The following is an 18,639-nucleotide window of genomic DNA, read 5'->3' as shown; positions in this document are numbered from 1 at the left end:
ACCTCCTGTATAGCACAGGGAACTAACTATATTCAATATCTTGTAATAACCTATAATGGAGAAGAATCTGAAATACATATATGTGTATAACTGAATCACTTTGCTGTACACTTGAAACTAAAACAACATTATACATTAACTACACTTCAATAAAAATAATTTTAAAAAGACAGCACCTAGATAGTTAATTAATTAATTAAATCTTGACTTAAATATTTTAAAGTCTCGTAGAACCTCTTCAGACTGTGCTTACCTGTTTGCAACACGGTCTACAAAATAATATTCTGACACCCGACTCTGAAAAAATTCCAAAGCCTTCTCACCTACACCTGCTCTTCCAGCCTGAGCTCCATCCTCTGTTCACAACCGACCACGCCTGGCCCCTGGTTTCTTCTGTTAAATCCTCGGGATTGTGCTTCTTGCTAGAATGCATTTCCATTCTTCCCTTCACCCCTGGTCAGTCAGGACTCACTGACAGCCCAGATGCTCCTTTGTAAGCTGAGCCTAATCTCCCTGTATAGGGTTTCCCTGACCCTGCCAGTGTTCCACAGTCTTTCTTACGCACTCTCTAGAGCATCACCAGTGTTTAAAGGACCCTGAGCCCATAGAAGCTATGGTTTCATCCTTGTATCCTGAGAATCTAGCCCAGCAGTTTGTACCAAGACCGTGCTTCACAAATACTTGTAGAATGATTGACCAGGCCTGAAATCAGCTCTCCACAAACTAGTTCTGGTGGTAACCGATATGAGATAGCTTCACCTCCCAAGCACAAAACAAACATACTCTGTGAATTGCAGCTTTGTTCCACATGTAAACAATCTTGATATAAAAATTGCTCTTTGATTTAAAATGCTACTTATCAACTTTTGTACCAGGTATGCCTGAAATAACCACTCAATTTGTTTTACCCAAATCCTCCTCCCCCATACCCCTTCCAGGTCCCACCACACACATACAGCAAGACTCCTGGGATGATTTTCCCGGCTGGATTATGCATTTGTAATTTACAACCCGGGCTCGTCATATGATAAAGCAGAAATATTTTCTCCCTTTAGTATTTGAGTTTTCTAATTTATTGCTTTCAAACTCTCAGGGATATATTAAAGTAGATGTGGGGTGGGGGCGAGGGGTACAGGGTAGAGATGAAGGGCAAATTATTGAGTGGCAGTTCTGTACCACCGACATGTACGCAATGCGCATGTGCTGTCCCGTTTTCCCTCTCTTAAAGCATCCCTGTGAGTCAGGGAGCATTATCTTCATTTTACAGACAAGAAGAATGAGACCGGAACAGGTTAAGTTACACACCATAAGAGAGTTCTGGCTAATTCTTTACAACAAAGACTTATAAGTATAGTTGGTTCTTGATGCACTTTGTCCTTTTTCAACAATTTTTTTCTTCTGTAATTTCTATACTGTACAAAATTGTATTAATTTTAGTTGTCTGGTATCTACTAATTTAGACTTAAAAAAAAAAATGTGCCAATGGTTTTCATCCATGTCAGACCTCCCTTAAGAAAAGTTTGGCAATGTCCTCTTTAGTATTCTAAAATGCAATTCGTAACAGTGATCATCTATTTATATGTGCAGTTGTTTAAAAAATAAATATGGTGGCCTACATGCTCTGTAAAGCTGAAATAATAACAGTAATTTATATTAAAATAATGCATTTAAGTACATAAATACACATGCACCATTACAAGAAACAGAAAACAAAGCAGTCAGATGTTTGTATCTTTCAAGGAGCAGACTCTTGTGTGTGCTAGCTATGGAAATAGACTAGATGGATATGTTTGGTGGTTTTCATTGATGCAAAGAGTGTAAGCAGTGTTCCTGTTAGTGATTTGATTTTCCCAAATAGTAGCTCTTGTTCCAAAGTATAGAAGCTTCCTTCAACTTATTCAATAGTTGAATTTCTAAAAAATTTGGATTTAACTAAATCTGCGGAACATATTTATGTTTATATGGGAGACAATATTAGATTCCAGACTCAGATGGACAATAGCAGAAATGTTGCCTACGTGAGTGTCCAGCAAACTGTTTGAAAGGCCTGGAGGGCGTGGAGCAAATACCCATTTTCAGGACTCTCCCTTGTTTGACATCCAGGGACCTTGCCCTCTTCACCACCCCGCATCATTGAGACAACCTAAAATGCCTCTACACATTTCTGAAAATTCTCTTAAGGGGCAGCCCTGCTCTCCATGAGTGCCAGTGACCAAAACTTTCAAACCCGAGTTAACATTTGTTAGAAAAGTATTAATCGTTCATTCCTTAGGTTTAAGATACTGTATGTAACCAGTCACTCTGATCTAGCCTATTTGCCCCCGGTACCTTTCTTCCTAACAGACTATAGTTGGTTTTAAACCAAAGCTTCAGAAATATCACCCTCATCTCATCAACTCTCTCACTCGCTGTCTCTCCCCTCAAAACTAACCTTTGAAATTCATCTTATTCGAATTATTTCTTTTCTTTTTCACTCCTAATTTATTCATGGGTTTTTTTAAAAGTTGCAGTGTAGTTGACATACAGGGCAGTGGGGGAGGGGAGATGGGAAGGGGAAGAGGGGAAGCTGGGAGGAAGTGAGAGAGCAGCATTGACACACATACACTACCAAATGTAAAATAGATGGCTAGTGGGAAGCTGCTGCATAGCACAGGGAGATCAGCTCAATGATGGGTGAGGACCTAGAGGGATGGGATAGGGAGGGGGGGAGGGAGGCTCAAGAGGGAGGGGATATGGGGATATATGTATAAATACAGCTGATTCACTTTGTTGTACAGCAGAAACTAACACAGCGTTGTAAAGCAATTATACTCCAAGAAAGATATGAAAAAAGAGGACCTACAATATTATATCAGTTTCAGGTGTATAACACAGTGATGTAATATTTTATCGATTACACGCCATGTAAAGTTATTAGAAAACGTTGGCTACATTCCCTGTGCTCAACATTATATCTTTGTATCATGAATGGAAAGTCAAATATGGTTGCTCCATACAACATATTTGTTTTGACGTGGCTCTTTAATGAATTTGGAGTTCGTTACCTGTAAAACTGGAGGGTTTAGAATAGAAGACTCATAGTTCTTTATTTGGGAATGCATTTTCAGTTGTGTCTCTTCTTTGGAATATTTTATTCTATGTATGCAGTTAAATTTGGGATGAACTCACAGCTGTGGTCTGTAGGTACTCATTGCTTCCATGGACGTGGAATTCGAATTCCTAAAATGTCAGATCATGGTTTTATGACTCTTTTCGCTTGGTCTCTTGCAGGTATGATTTTGTAGAGGTTGAGGAACCCAGCGATGGGACCATATTAGGGCGCTGGTGTGGGTCTGGCACTGTGCCTGGAAAGCAGATTTCTAAAGGCAATCAAATCAGGATAAGATTTGTGTCTGATGAATATTTTCCTTCGGAACCCGGGTTCTGCATCCACTACAACATTGTCATGCCAGTAAGTACCACTTAGAAATGCCCTTATGTACCTGGACCAGTTACGTGGTTACTTCTTTTTCTCCTTTTAAACAAGAGATTTAGGAAAACCAAGAGCCAAAACCCTTTCCCTAGCTTGATTTTTTTTTCGTAAATGTCACTGTAGTTATGATTGTGATTTATTCACTGTAGATCATTAGTGTCTATATTGCCTTAAAAGTCCATGGTTTTATGTGATGTTTTACTTTTCTCCCCCATTAAGGTGGCATCATTCCTTTCTGTACCCACGAAAGTTAGTTTTTTAGATGTGTCGTTTACAAACGTGTGTAACATTTTTCTTTTTATCTTTTTTTGGAGAAAGGTAAACTTATTAAATATTCTTTTCTAAGCAGTGTTTTAGTAAAACATATTTTAAAAAGCAGTTATCTCAATTTTCTTACTTATCTTAATATTTGTCCTGCTTAAATAGTATTATGGTCTTTGTACCCCAAAAAGGAAGTTTTGAAATTCTCACGGGCATTTAAGAAATCTGTCTGTTTTCTCTAATTGTAATTGTTACTCTATTTTTATTTGTATCGCAATTGTTTATACCTTTTATTTTATGTATTATTTCAAACATTTGTATCTATTTGCTGCACTATGACAAATATATTGAAAACCTTTTGGCTATCTTAGTTTCTGCTTATAATAGTAATTCAGAAGTACTTATACAAATATGATGTCACCTAGTATACTTTTCAAATATGATCAATATCACCATTTAAAACAATATAAAATTGATATCATTAAGGATTTTGACAGATTTACCAAATCAGTATGAACACTGGGAACACAAAGTGGTCTGAGCTACATGCATTAATTAATATGTATATTCTAATTGGGTATAAAAATTGCGCCCAGCACATTAGCAATTCAAGAAGCAAATTAGAAAATATGGAATCAATATTTAACTTAATGTATGATATTCATATTGTAATGTTAAGCCAAAATTTCCCTTTTTGATTGCCCAAACGCAATTCTGTGGAATACTGTTTAAGCAACTGACTAAATTATGGATTTTAAGTATTATTTGAGATACAGATGAAAAGAAAACAAAAGATAAACTGAAGTTGGGAAATGATAATTTATTTAGTAACAGAATCATTTATTGTGTGTAATTGAAGTTAAGGGAGATATCTCTAAAATATATATGCTATGAATTTATATTGTGAATCTTGGTCAATTTATTTAAGATATCTGTATCTCTATTCCATTATGAATTACTTAGCCCAGGATAAATGCTCTACCATGTCCTTTGTTAATTTCCAAAATTTTTCTTCATTTAACTATTTAACATTTTTTAAATTTAATAAAATTTAATAATGTCCTCTAGAAAAGTGTTAATAGTAGACAAGGATGAACTTATTTAAGAACACTTTGATACTGTGACTATTTGTTTGAATAAATCCGCTAAGAATCTGTTTATCACCCTTTCACAGTACACTGCTTCACAGAATTTATGAGTTTAATATTTGTTTGAAGTCTAAAATGGCCCTGGGAGCCATGGCTCTACACTCTACAGAATTATACAGTTCATATTTTCAATTTGGTTTTTAGCCCATCTAATGTTCTTAAATATTTAAATGTGAAAAAAATCAGATTTTACTGTAAAACATAGTGGTAGGTCTTATATCATAGGAAAGGTTTGATTTATCCCAAACCTGTGACAACAATAAACTTGAAATTGAGAAGATATTTATATTTTAAATGAACTAGTGTCTTCATATTATATTAGTAGCAATCTACTATCATCCCACAGAATAAGACATGGAAGTAAAAACTGTGGTGACACCAAGGGTTGTCTCTTTCTGATTTTCTGATCTCATGGGTTATCTGGTTATGTGGAGTTGTGTGGAGGAAATAAAATACGTAAAGAGAAAAACACAGGAATACACATATAGTGCCTTGCTTAGTTCTGGCCCAATTATAGTTTTTCAATAAGTAGTTGATTATTGAGTTGACCATACAGCTCAGTCATCCCAGCGTAACTAACAGCGGATTCACTGACACTTGTGTTTCCATACGTAAGTGTGTGTGTCAGATTCCTGAGCCTGGAGATAAAGACCCATAAGGATCTGCTGTAAGTACCACCCAACCTCTGGACTGGGAAGGGCCCCATCCCCTGGGGTTGACCTGTTATCAGATATTCACTGTGGCTAAGACCAGAAACTGCATCTGGGAGACTTCGGGTGAAAAGGGTATTTCCGGTTGCATCATCAAAGTTAAATTGAGTACATTTTTAGATCATTATTGAAATAGTTGGATAAATTGTGAGTACAGACTTTGGGGACTGGGGACTGACACTCTCCTGGGCTCTGTTGACCCATGTCTTTCTTGGTAACTGAGTTGCCCTGTGATGGCTACCTGGGGAAATAGTACAGGAGCCCTTATTTCACTTTGCTTCATGCTTAGGAAACCAGTAGGCTGGGGCCAAAAGAAACTAGAAAACAGGACAGTAGGTTCCTGTATTTAATGTTGCCAGATTGCTTTCTGGAATGATCATTGATATGTAAATTGTACCATCTCACAAGCTTTGGTTCTTTCAGGTGTGAGTTGACTTTGAGAGTTTACCTGCCATTTCCTCACTTATGCTTTGTCCTTATTCCCTGTAGCCACCTCTCTTCCCATGCCCGCTCTTATTCTGCTCTCAGTAACTGCCCCAAGTTGATGAGTGAAAATCAACAAGTGACTTTGCTTTCCAGCCTCACAGAGTGTTCTGAATTATCAGTGTACCTTGCTAAACGGCACCCGTCCCTGCCTGCCCCTCTCCCCCAGCATCCTTGCCCCTCTCCCCCAGCATCCTTGCCAGCAGGGCGGCATCCGTCAGTCTTATCTGTGTATCATTGAAGGAAAGTCTCAGGAAGGAAAGTTTGCCTTTTGGAGAGGAGGCTTTAAAGTTCTGTGGCATTTGCTCAGGGGCAGGTGCCCCTCTGAGCCCCTGGATCATCGCTCATACTTTTTTTTTCTTTTTCGCCAGAGATGAACTCTGTAAACTAGTACACCCAGTTCCCCAGAGGCCATGGTCCCACTGACTGCAAATTCCCCACTGCACAATAGGCCCCAGGGGCCACTGGCCAGATGGCTTCTTAACTTCTTAGTGATAACATGATATTCAGCACAGGTCCTGAGTGGACTGTGAATGTCCTGCCTTGAGGTTTGTCGCTATGCAGCTGCTGAGTAGTACCTCATCCTCCATCGCCCCTGGGGGCGGTGTCTGAACCCCCGTGGAGCTATCTCTCTTACTGTATGTTGCACAGTAGCCATGATTCATAAACCAGAAAACTGAAGAATCGCAGTAATGGCACCAAGAGTGTCCTGGTCCTGCTGTTTTAGGCTATATTGCCAAGGACACATTCTTGCCTTCCTTAAAGAAAGAATTGAACGGGTATCTGTTCTTTTCTTTCTTCTGTTTTTTTTGTTTTTGTTTTTGTTTTTTTGTTGGGAGGGGGGCTGGGTTGTAACACCCAGGGTAAAGAAATTAGTGCCTACTTATGACATCATAAGCATTTCTGTGTATGATCATCCTTACCTACTTTGTCATAATGATCTGAGTGAATATTTTGCATCTGTCGACACAGAAAAAATGTTGAGATTCATCACATTTTTTCTGGCACAATTATAAAGAACGTTTATTTTAATATCCTTTACATTTAGCAAATAAGAGAGAGAACTCTGCAGCCCTCTTTGGGAGCTTGAATGAATATTTGATTCTAGTCGACCTTTAAGACTCTGTGATTCTGATTACCATACATATTAGCAGGGGAGTTTTAATGCATTAGTTAAACTTCTCAGAGACAGTTTTTGTCACACATGTTGCCATTAAAAACTGTGTTCACCTTCGTAAGATAATTTACCCGCTCTTCTTTCCTGAACTAGTGAATGAGAGAGCATATGGTTAAACAAGGGATCCCTTGCTGTAATTGTGGACAAAGTGATGCTGATCTAATATATTTTATATGTATTTCATATAGAGATATGCTTTCCTTTGTAATATTATGTTTTCAGTACCATTTTCTTGATTCCCAGATACCTTAGACTAAGACAAAAATAAAATTTCTCTTTCCATTTTGCTCTAAGTTCATATTATAGACTAAGTGTTAGTTTAGAAAGAGCATTCGCTTAAGATATTTACCTGAAATTATAGCTAGTTCTTTGTAGCTTTTTTTAAAAAAAATAGTACCAGTTTGGGTCTATTAGCTAAAAATTTTAGAATTTTTAAGTATTATTTATGGAAATATATATTCCCCAGTCATGCTCCATTAACATAATGGAAAACAAATCCAGGCAAATTGATGCCTAACGATATATATCCAGCTTCCTGATGGTGCATAAGGAGTTAATAATGTCTTTGATTTTTGTTTCCTTTATGCCAGAAGAGGAGAAAAAGGCCTGGTAGATTAGCAGTGAGAGATTGTTTGGGAAGAAATGAAGCAAAACTGAAATAAAACAGTGCAAGCCTGTTTCTGTTTGGAGGCCACACACAGTGAGAGACAGCCCACATTTCAGATCTCTTAGAAAGAAAAGTAAATTTCTTGTTTAATTTTGTAGTAATTTATAATAGAGTATGTATGTTTTACCCTTTGTACTGTAGCATAAGCACCGTTATTCTAAAATGTTAAGAAACCTACAAAGGCTGAAAAATAACATCTTTTCTCATATCAAAAAACCTTGTTAAAAGTTTTATTTAAAAAAAAATCTCAGCCTTAATGTAAAATATATTGCATATTTTTGTCAGGCACTTACTTCACAAAATCATACCTATTTTTGAAATAAAATGTACAAATCCAGATCTGAATATTTTTAGTGGTTTTATTCTTTATATATATAGAACTGTTCCTCTTAAGTATATTACTTTTAATCCACACTTTTTTAAATGGTTATGAGATTTGAGGATTTTCTTTTTCTCAAACTGGTTAACATTTTGAAAGGTGATTAACTACAGCTGCTTTCTTTCAGAACGGTTTTATTGAATATTGTCTTTTTAAAGAGTTTTAATCTAAGCTTTCTGATCAGAAGCAGTAACAATGTTTTCCACAATGTATTTGCTCTCGTTTTCAATTTAATTACTTGATCAGGTTAGATAAAAAGAAACAGATATTAACACTGCCAGACCAGTTGACTCCATATACGTTGATCTTCTTTCCTTTATTACCTGAAAAGGGGACGGTGAGGGGGATGAATGGGCTGAAGGCTCCTTTAATATACAAGAATCCCGTGCAACTCATCTTCCTTTAAGTTGTCTCCAAATTTGTTCTATTATTTGTATGATTTTAATTTTTCTTTTTTAAGTAACCAAAATTAGTTTTCAGTCTTTTTACATTTTTAATTGAAATATAGTTGATTGACAATGTTGTGTTAATTACTGCTGTACAGCAAAGTGATTCAGTTACACACATATATATATTCTTTTCTTATATGTTCTTTCCCATTATGGTTTATCACAGAATATTGAATCTAGTTCCCTGTGTTGCTTTTTCTTTTTCAACATGTACAATCACTGTCATCTGTTGGATAGCACATTTTTTTATTCTTGTTAGTAAAGTTATACCCAGAGAGGAGAGTATGTGAGAGAGAGTGTAAGTATGGCGGCCACTCTGTAACCCCACCATGCGTTCTCCTGAAGAGCCTTCTGGTGAAGGATGTGTGGGGAGTGAAGGGGCGGCCACGCTGGAGCAGAGGGTGTGTGGTTTCAGGCTCAGAGGACACTTGAAGCCTGAGGTGCCATTGAGGAATGCATGACTGATCGCCAAGGAGTTATTAATTATGCAGGATGCGGAGAACAGAGCAGCTCAGTGAACAGTGGCTCCAGGGCAGAAAGGAAGAAGGTGGAGGTTTTTTGCTTCCCTTCTGGATATGCCAGTAGCTTTATCACTGTTACTATCTTGTCAAGAAGAGTCTTACCTGAAGGCCAGAATTGCTTTTATGTTCAGGTTAAGAAAAATTCCAACAAACTCTCAAACAAGGCATCAAATTCACTGGTTCACTTTCTTAGGGAAAAAAACACCATGGCTGGAATAAAAATACTTAGAACAATATCCTAACACAAAACCAATAGATAAAAAAGTGTCAGAATGCAAGATTTTTAAGAATCGTAAATCTTCATAACAAACTGTATTGCACTCCTATGTTATTATATTAAACTGATTTGAACAAGTAAAAATTTAGGTTTAAACCTTTCAAAATAAAATCATGTTTACCTTAAAGAGAGAATTAAGAGAAAAATGTGTTCTTAGAATTTTTTCTATAGCAGAGAATGGAAGAAGTATTTCAAGTATTGTATATCTATACTAGACTCTGAAACACGTTGGAATGATTTGATTTTTCTTAAAATATACAATGTACTTGTATATTTATGCAGGGAGTCTTGAGGTGACAGTATTTTCTTGCATCAAAGAAATTATACAATTGCTGCAGAGACTAAACTCTTACTTGTCTAAGAGCTGTTAAATATATTTTTCCACCCACCCTCTACCACATGGACACAGAGCTCCCTTTCACGTGAAAAGTATAGGCTGTCTTCCATTTCTGCTGATTCTTTTTGTTCCAGTTAATTCCTAGCTATCTAAGAAAGAATTTCAGATAGAATGATTTGTAGTTGGAAAGAAAAAGGCAGTTGTTTCAATTGCAGGAATGGTAAAAGGCAGGCAGCTCATTGTAAGTTGATGTACAAATGGGCCGTAAATTAGAATTTAGACTATTTAAAAGTTTGGAGTTTGATTCATTTTTTACATCGAAAGCCATAAAGATTTAAAAGTTTAGGGTTAACATGGCAACCTATATCCAATGGAGAGAACTGCTCTCTAGAAATGTTTGTTGCAGTTTAAAATGATAAAATAAATACTTTTTCTTCAAAATCCCCATCCCTGTTCCTGTTAATTGCTTTTTTCAACATTTACTGAAGAATATGTGATGAGAGATTTTGTTACGAGAACATTCAAAGATGTGTATGGTATTGCCCTGTGTCTCTAAGAAGCTAGCTTGTTTTGGAGAAGAAATATATACTGTATACCTATACAAATACAGTATATCAATGTGTCCTGTAAGTGGTTTGGAAAGCTTTTGAGAAGGAAGAGAGGCAATTGCTGAGAGCAGAGAATGTCATAACTCTTAGATTAAAAAAACAAAAACAAAAACAAGCAAACAAGCAAAAACCCTGGGAGTTAACCTTGTATAAATTTGATAACAACTATATGATAAATACCTCTCAAGAGCTTATTAAAGATGTATGTTTTCAGATGTCAGAGATTATGATTCTCTAGTTCTGGAGTGGTGCCCAGTTACTGCGTTTTCATCAAATGTGCTTTGAGATTATGCTCCAAGACATTCTCACATTGAATTAGGGTTAAGAAATTGCTCTAAACCATAAACTGAGCAGGATACAGAGAGTTTTACTACAAGATGTTGGGAAAATATTTTTTATATTTAAACAAGCATGACTATTTTATGGAACAGATTGGAGACTCTATGTATTTTATAGCTAACACACCCACGTGTTCTCTATTTTTCAGGACTGCAAAAAAGAGTGGGACTTTCTTTTAGAATTAGATGGATAGATTTCAAATTTTTTTCAAACCATTCCAATGAGAATTTTATTATTTTTTTGTGATTTCAGCTTGTAGTATTTGCATTTATTGTACCAATTTTTCTACACTGTAGATAAAAGCCTGTCAGTTTTGTCAGCTGTCAGTGTCTGTTACCCATGGAACTAGGATACATGACCACCTGCCATCTTTTCTGGGTCAACACTAGCTTGTCGGGTATTTCATAGGTGGCAGAGGTCCAGCCCCGAGGCACAGTTCCGGACTATGTCTTCTTTTGTTCTCAGGTGTGATGGGTGTGTTGAGGCACTGTCAGTAAAACAAGACCGTTCCTTCCAGCCATCAAGAAATGTTGTTTCATTCTCCTCACACTCTTTTTTTAACATGTAATTTTAATTTTTGTCAGAGTTACACTTGCACATAGCTTTAAAAGGCAACTCTTCTTCTTAGGCTAATGACACACATAGCAGTTGCCTCCTGCCGCCCCCTTTCCCTGCGCCAACTGTTGTCCTTTGGAGGCAGGCACTTCTGGTTCTTTAAACGGATACTCTTAGAATTGACCTTCATACCTTCAGGTCACAGACTTCTGTTGCTACTTCTTGCTTCTTTGGTTTTAAGAACTATCTGTGGGCGGCATTGACTTCCCGCTCTGGGAGGTGAGGCCTTCACAACTTTTTCACCCTCTTGCTTTCATACCTGCGGACACTGCCGCCCCCCCATCCTCCCTTAGGTCCTAATTATATCAGGATCCAAATGCGTTGTGTGCATCACGGTGGCCATGCAACCATTTCTCACAGCGGAACTATGAAGTATGCTGCAACTACATCCCCTTTCCTGCCCTCTGTTTTGTTGTTGTTGTTGTTTTCCCTTGAGTTGTGTTATTTTAGGGTTTGCTTAGCTGTCTATATATTTATCACTGACTCATCCCCAAATCATTCCTCGGATCGTATGAATCTCCTCTCAGTGCAGTCACACACATTAGGTTTCCTAATAATTTCATCTTCTGGAAGAAATCCCTGCAGAAAAAGTCGGTCTGCTTCCCTCTGGGCTGGTTGCCTGTTACCTGCTACATGGCCGTCATCCCTGGGGTCTCCCTCCATCCCTGTCCTGAACAAACCTTTTGCCGTTGTCTTGAATTGGATCCCTCATTTGCACGATCTTTTGTCTTCGTCTCTCTCTTAGTTTACTTCTTTATTTGGGAAGGGAGTAAAACCCCCACGAATTTACTGAGAAAAAGGAGTATCACAGAGAACGTTTTTGTGACCTTGCATAACTGAAAATGCCTTGATTTAACCCCCAAACTGGAAATCTTGGCTCAGTCTAGAATCTCACTTGACTACTTCGAAGCTGACTGGACGTTCTGTGCATGTGATGGGCTTGCTGACGACGGTGTTTACTGTCTTGTGAGCCCGCGGGTCAGTTCCTTGAAAACCCCCAGATTCCCGTGATCTCTTTGCTGAGGGAGTAATCCTGGCTGCCAGTTCTCTGGACTCAGAGCTGAGAGTCACAGCATTAAGCATAAAGGTTCTTATACAGCTTCACAATCTGCATCCTGGCCCCCTGTTTGCAGCCTCCCTGCCGTTACCACAATCATAGGTACCTGATGCCCCAGATCCCAGAGATTTTGGGTGATTCTTTCACATCAACAAGGTTGCTTCTTGGCTTTACCTCCTGAAGGTCCACCGATGCAACGACTACACACCCGCATGTGTGTTGGTTTCAAAATGTTATCACAGTCGACTCCTTTCCAGTTTTCTTTACCCTTAGTGGATTATGCATTTTAAAAATACCTTTAGAACTGCAGACTTAAAATCACCATCATTTCATTTTTTTTTTTTACTCCTATAGCAATATTCTTATTAAAGACTAAGTTGATGTTTGCTTAACAAAATATTCAGAAACTCTGCAACACTATTGAGGACACAGTGCATGCCAAGTGCACTGCTCTGTAATTGGCTTTCAGGAATTGTTACCAAGTGCAAGTGTGTGGGCTCAATGCAAGGTGAGGTCAAACAAACCAAAACATCAGAGTGTGGAGCAGGGAAAGGTTTGTGTTTTTTTGTTTTTTTGTTTTTTTAAGCTCTTTATTGGAATATAATCGTTTTACACTATTGTGCCAGTTTCTGCTGTACACCTAAGTGAATCAGCTGTATTTATACATGTATCCCCATATCCCCTCCCTCCCACCCTCCCTATCCCAGCCCTCTAAGTCATCACCCATCATCGAGTTGATCTCCCTGTGTCATGCAGCAACTTCCCACTAGCTATCTATTTTACATTGGGAAGTGTATATATGTCAATGCTACTCTCTCACTTCGTCCCAGCTTCCCCTTTGCCGCCCCCCCAACCCCTGCCATGTCCTCAAGTCCGTTCTCTACATCTGTATGCTGATGAACCCAGTGACAGAGAAAGGTTTATCACAGGGGCGAGGAAGGAGATGGGGAGGGGGGAAGCTGTTGCCCCCAAATCCTTGAACTCTCCTAAGTGTTTCAGCAAAGCATTTTAAGGCGAGGTGAGGGAGGGGTGTGGTTGGTTGCTGCAGACTTCTTGGTATCAGAATCCTTTGTTCTTGCAACTGTCCATGTAGGTCCCCTCACCATGTTCCTGCAAACCTCCAACAAGGACTGAATGTTAGTCTCTGTTCTGCAACTTTTTATCTCTATATGAATGGAAAGTGTTATACCCTTAAAGGTCAGAGCCTTGAGAATGGGCTATCCTGTATATTTCAGGCTACAGGCAACATTCTTAACTTGTAGCAAAAGGGATAGAATACAAAGGTTAAAGCAGAAGAAACAGATCTAACATGGAGTCAGATTTGTTCTTCCCTATTACAGAATGATTCTGGGTGATCTTCCCAGGCTGGATAAAATAAGCCCCTATATAGAAGTCGTTTTGCCTGATTATGCAAATATTCTGTTTACTTTTTTAAAGTTGGGCATGTAGAGGACTTGATGAGCTATTTAACATTTCCTGAACTATGTTTCAGTATCAGTAGACTGTCTAGTAGTAACCACTAGGGCACCAACCGTGATGTATTCTTTATGTGTGTCAGTTGTAGCCAAACAAATCCGCATAGGGTCCATACATTTGAGAAAATGCTATCCTTAAAAAGAGTCTTCAAATATGGATTTATTTGACTAGCGCTATTAATGTATTTGAATGCTTCAAACATTAAAATCGAACTTTTAAAATTTTACCTATCCCTTTAACTAGGATGACATACTTGTGTTATTATTTAAGATTACTTTAAAACCACACGAACCTCATTTTATATATAATGTAACCTGATAGTTATATATAGTCTTAGAACAAATTAAAAGGTCATTGTGATAGACCGAGTCTGTCATACAGAGTGAAGTAAGTCAGAAAGAGAAAGACAGATATTGTATGCTAACTCATATATACAGAATCTAAAAATGGTACTGATGAACTCAGTGACAAGACAAGAACAAGGACGCAGATGCAGAGAATGGACTGGAGAACTCGAGGTTTGAGGGGGCGGGGGGTGAAGAGGAAGCTGAGACGAAGTGAGAGAGTAGCATAGACATATATATACTACCAACTGTAAAATAGATAGCCAGTGGGAAGCTGCTGTATAACAAAGGGTGATCAACTCGAGGATGGATAATGCCTTAGAGGACTGGGACAAGGAGGATGGTGGGGAGTCGAGGGAGGGAGGGAGGGAATATGGGGATATGTGTATAAATACAGATGATTGAACTTGGTGTACCTCAAAAAAATAAATAAATAAAATGGAAAAAAGTTAATTTTTGAAAGTCAAGTATATTTTAAACATATTTTAGAAAGGAAGTGCTTAAGGATGTCATTTTGCAAATTGTTGAATCAGGCAGAAGAAAATGAATATATATTGACAGCTTGATGGGCGCTTTTATATCATTGAATCCTTAGGATGCGGTATTACCACCATTTTACAGATTATGACTCCGAGAAGTGAGGATGTTAAGTGGGGTTTTCCTCACTGTATTTAAAGCCAGGCTGCGTCTGCGATGGTTTGGGAGATAGATTAGGGAGATCATTGAGGAAGGGAGAGCAAATGTGTTCCTGTTAAAACACCTAAGTGTTATTCCTGTTGATTATGATGTCATGGCTTCTTCAGGAACTTTGAGAAGTTGGTGAACTACATTAGAATCTACCAGTGTTGTAAAAATGATGGCGGTAATCAACATTGAGGGTTATTGTACTTTCTCCACACAGTTACTTTTAAAATGCCAACAAGACATCAGCTCCTTTAAAAGTCACTTTCAAAGTAAATGCAATATTACAAAAAAAAAAAAAAAAAGGTAAAAATGCCTGAGTCAATAATTTCACTTATCCATCAAATTCAATCCCTATTGAAAAATTACAGTTGCCTGCAAGTACCCTAGCAATCTTTTCAGCTCCAAAGAATTTTTCAGAATTTTGTTATGAAGGAAACTTTGAAGGCTAAAATTGATGCAAAGAAATAGGAAAATAAAGTTGGAAAACAAGACTAACAAGGCTAAGGAGACTGCACTGAAAGTCTTCTATGAAGCACCTACTCAGTGAATCCCTCTAGAATAAAAAAGACCCAGAGCATTTTTAGTTTGAAAGTTTGCAATTTGTGCACAGAGTCTGAAATATAGATTTAAGACTTGATAAGATTTAAAAGGAATGGAAGAGGAAATACTCATCTAAGCAGTGATATACATGGGGAATGCCATTTTGCAGCTGTTTGCAGGGTGGCTACTTGGAGGCCACCAAAGGCCCGGTGAACAGGGAGGAAATTCAGGCACCTAAATGTCTTGGTGTCTTGGCCCCAGAACAGAGGTCCTGCATCTGCCTAGGTGTTTCCACTCTAGGTAAGTAAGTCAGCTTTTAAACCATAGTGGAAAAGAATATGGAAAGGAATGGATGTATGTGTATAACTGAGTCACTTTGCTGTACAGGAGGAATTAACACAACATGCTAGTAAATGTTGTATAGTAACATCTAGTAAATCAACTATACTTCAATAAGACAAATTGTACAAACTGTACACACTGCTGTATTTAAAATGGATAACCAATTTCATTCCTTTATATGGCTGAGTAATATTTCATTGTATATATGTGCCACATCGTCTTTATCCATTCATCTGTTGATGGGCATTTAGGTTGTTTCCATGTCCTGGCTATTGTAAATAGTGCTGCAATGAACATTATGCTACATGTTTCTTTTTGGATCATGGTTTTCTCTGGGTATATGCCCAGTAGTGGGATTACTGAGTCATATGGTAGTTCTAATTTTAGTTTTTTAAGGAACCTCCAAACTGTTTTCCATAGTGGCTGTACCAGCTTACATTCCCACCAACAGTGCAGGAGAGTTCCTTTTTTTCCACACCCTCTCCAACATTTATTGTCTCTAGATTTTTTGATGATGGCCATTCTGACCAGTGTGAGGTGATACCTCATTGTGGCTTTGACTTGCATTTCTCTGATGATTAGTGATGTTGAGCATCTTTTCATGTGTTTGTTGCCCATCTGTATGTCTTCTTTGGAGAAATGTCTATTTAGGTCTTCTGTCCATTTGTGGATTGGTTTATTTGCTTTTTTGGTATTAAACTGCATGAGCTGCTTGTGTATTTTGGGGATTAATCCTTTGTCCGTTGCTTCATTGGCAAGTATTTTCTCCCATTCTGAGGGTTGTCTTCTTGTCTTGTTTATGGTTTCTTTCTCTGTGCAAAAGCTTTTGTTTCATTAGGTCCCATTTCTTTATTCTTGATTTTATTTCCATGATTCTAGGAGGTGGGTCAAAAAGGATCTTGCTTTGATGTATGTCATAGAGTGTTCTGCCTCTGTTTTCCTCTAGGAGTTTTATAGTGTCTGGCCTTACGTTTAGGTCTTTAATCCATTTGGAGTTTATTTTTGTGTATGGTGTTAGGAAGTGTTCTAATTTCATTCTCTTACATGTAGCTGTCCAATTTTCCCAGCACCACTTATTGAAGAGGCTGTCTTTTTTTCCGTTGTATTTTCTTACCTCCTTTGTCAAACATAAGCTGTCCTTATGTGCTTGGGTTTATCTCTGAGTTCTCTATTCTGTTCCATTGATCTTCCTTTCTATTTTTATGCCAGAACCATACTGTCTTTTCACTGTGGCCTTATAGTATAGTTTGAAGTCAGGAAGCCTAATTCCACCAACTCCGTCTTTCCTTCTCAAGATTGCTTTGGCTATTCGGGGCCTTTTGCATTTCCATATAAGTCGTAAGATTTCTTGTTCTAGTTCTGTGAAAAATGCTTTTGGTAATTTGATAGGGATTGCATTGAATCTGTAAATTGCTTTGCGTAAGATAGTCATTTTCACAATATTGATTCTTCCAATCCAAGAACATGGTATGTCCCTCCATCTGTTTGTATCGTCTTTGATTTCTTTCCTCAGTGTCTTAAAGTTTTCTGCATACAGATCTTTTGCCTCCTTAGGCAGGTTTATTCCTAGGTATTTTATTCTTTTTGTTGCAATGGTAAACGGAAGAGTTTCCTTAATTTCTCTTTCTGTTCTTTCATTGTTAGTGTATAGGAATGCAAGAGATTTCTGCGCATTAATTTTGTATCCTGCTACTTTACTAAATTCATCGATTCATGCTAGCAGTTTTCTGGTAGAGTCTTTAGGGTTTTCTATGTGTGATATCATGTCATCTGCGAAGAGTGACAATTTTACTTCTTCTTTTCCAATTTGGATTCCTTTTATTTCTTTTTCTTCTCTGATTGCTGTGGCTAACTCTTCCAAAACTATGTTGAATAATAATGGTGAGAGTAGACACCCCTGTCTTGTTCCTGTCCTTAGAGGGAATGCTTTCAGTTTCTCACCACTTAGGACGATGTTGGCTTTTGGTTTTTCATATATGGCTTTTATTATGTTGAGGTAATTTCCTTCTATGCCCATTTTCTGGAGAGTTTTTATCATAAATGGATGTTGAATTTTGTCAAAAGCTTTTTCTGCGTCTATTGAGTTTATCATAGGTTTTTTATCTTTCAATTTGTTAATATGGTGTATCACATTGATTGATTTGTGTATATTGAAGAATCCTTGCATTCCAAGGATAAACCCCACTATATGTCATGAGGTGGATAGACCTAGAGTCTGTCATACAGAGTGAAGTAAGCCAGAAAGAGAAAAACAAATACTGTATGCTAACTCATATATATGGAATCTGAAGAAATGGTACTGATGAACCCAGTGACAGGCAAGAGTGGAGATGCAGAAGTAGAGAATGGACTTGAGGACATGGGGCTGGGGTGAGGGGCGAAGAGGAAGCTGGGACGAGGTGAGAGAGTAGCATAGACATACTTACACTACCAGCTGTAAAATAGATAGCTAGTGGGAAGTTGCTGTATAACAAAAGGAGATCAACTTGATGATGGGAGATGCTTTGGAAGGCCAGGATGGGGAGGGTGGGGGCGGAGTCACGGGACGGAGGGTATATGGGAATATGTGTGTAGATGCAACTGATTCACTTTGGTGTACCTCAAATACTGGTACAAGACTGTAAAGCAAATATATTCCAATAAAGAGTTAAAAAATAATAATAAAATGGATAACCAACAAGAACCTACTGTATAGCACAGGGAACTCTGCTCAATATTTTGTAACAACCTGAACGGGAAAACAATTTGAAAAA

At 37.8% G+C, this 18,639-nt stretch overlaps 1 protein-coding gene across 3 annotated transcripts in view; it reads left to right on the top strand.

The window, feature by feature from the left end:
* PDGFC (platelet derived growth factor C) overlaps positions 1–18,639 on the top strand; it is a 210,629-nt gene that overhangs the window by 150,856 nt on the left and 41,134 nt on the right. For all 3 annotated transcript variants that reach the window (XM_057728879.1, XM_057728880.1, XM_057728878.1), the window contains exon 3: positions 3,271–3,451. In XM_057728879.1, the coding sequence (XP_057584862.1) occupies positions 3,271–3,451 (181 nt within the window). The remainder of the gene's footprint in view (positions 1–3,270; positions 3,452–18,639) is intronic.

This window comes from Hippopotamus amphibius, chromosome 3, assembly GCF_030028045.1.
Source record: "Hippopotamus amphibius kiboko isolate mHipAmp2 chromosome 3, mHipAmp2.hap2, whole genome shotgun sequence".
In the NCBI taxonomy this organism is placed as follows: Eukaryota; Metazoa; Chordata; class Mammalia; order Artiodactyla; family Hippopotamidae; genus Hippopotamus; species Hippopotamus amphibius.
The sequence above is the reverse complement of the archived record's forward strand: the minus strand, read 5'-3'. Positions and strand labels throughout refer to the sequence as shown.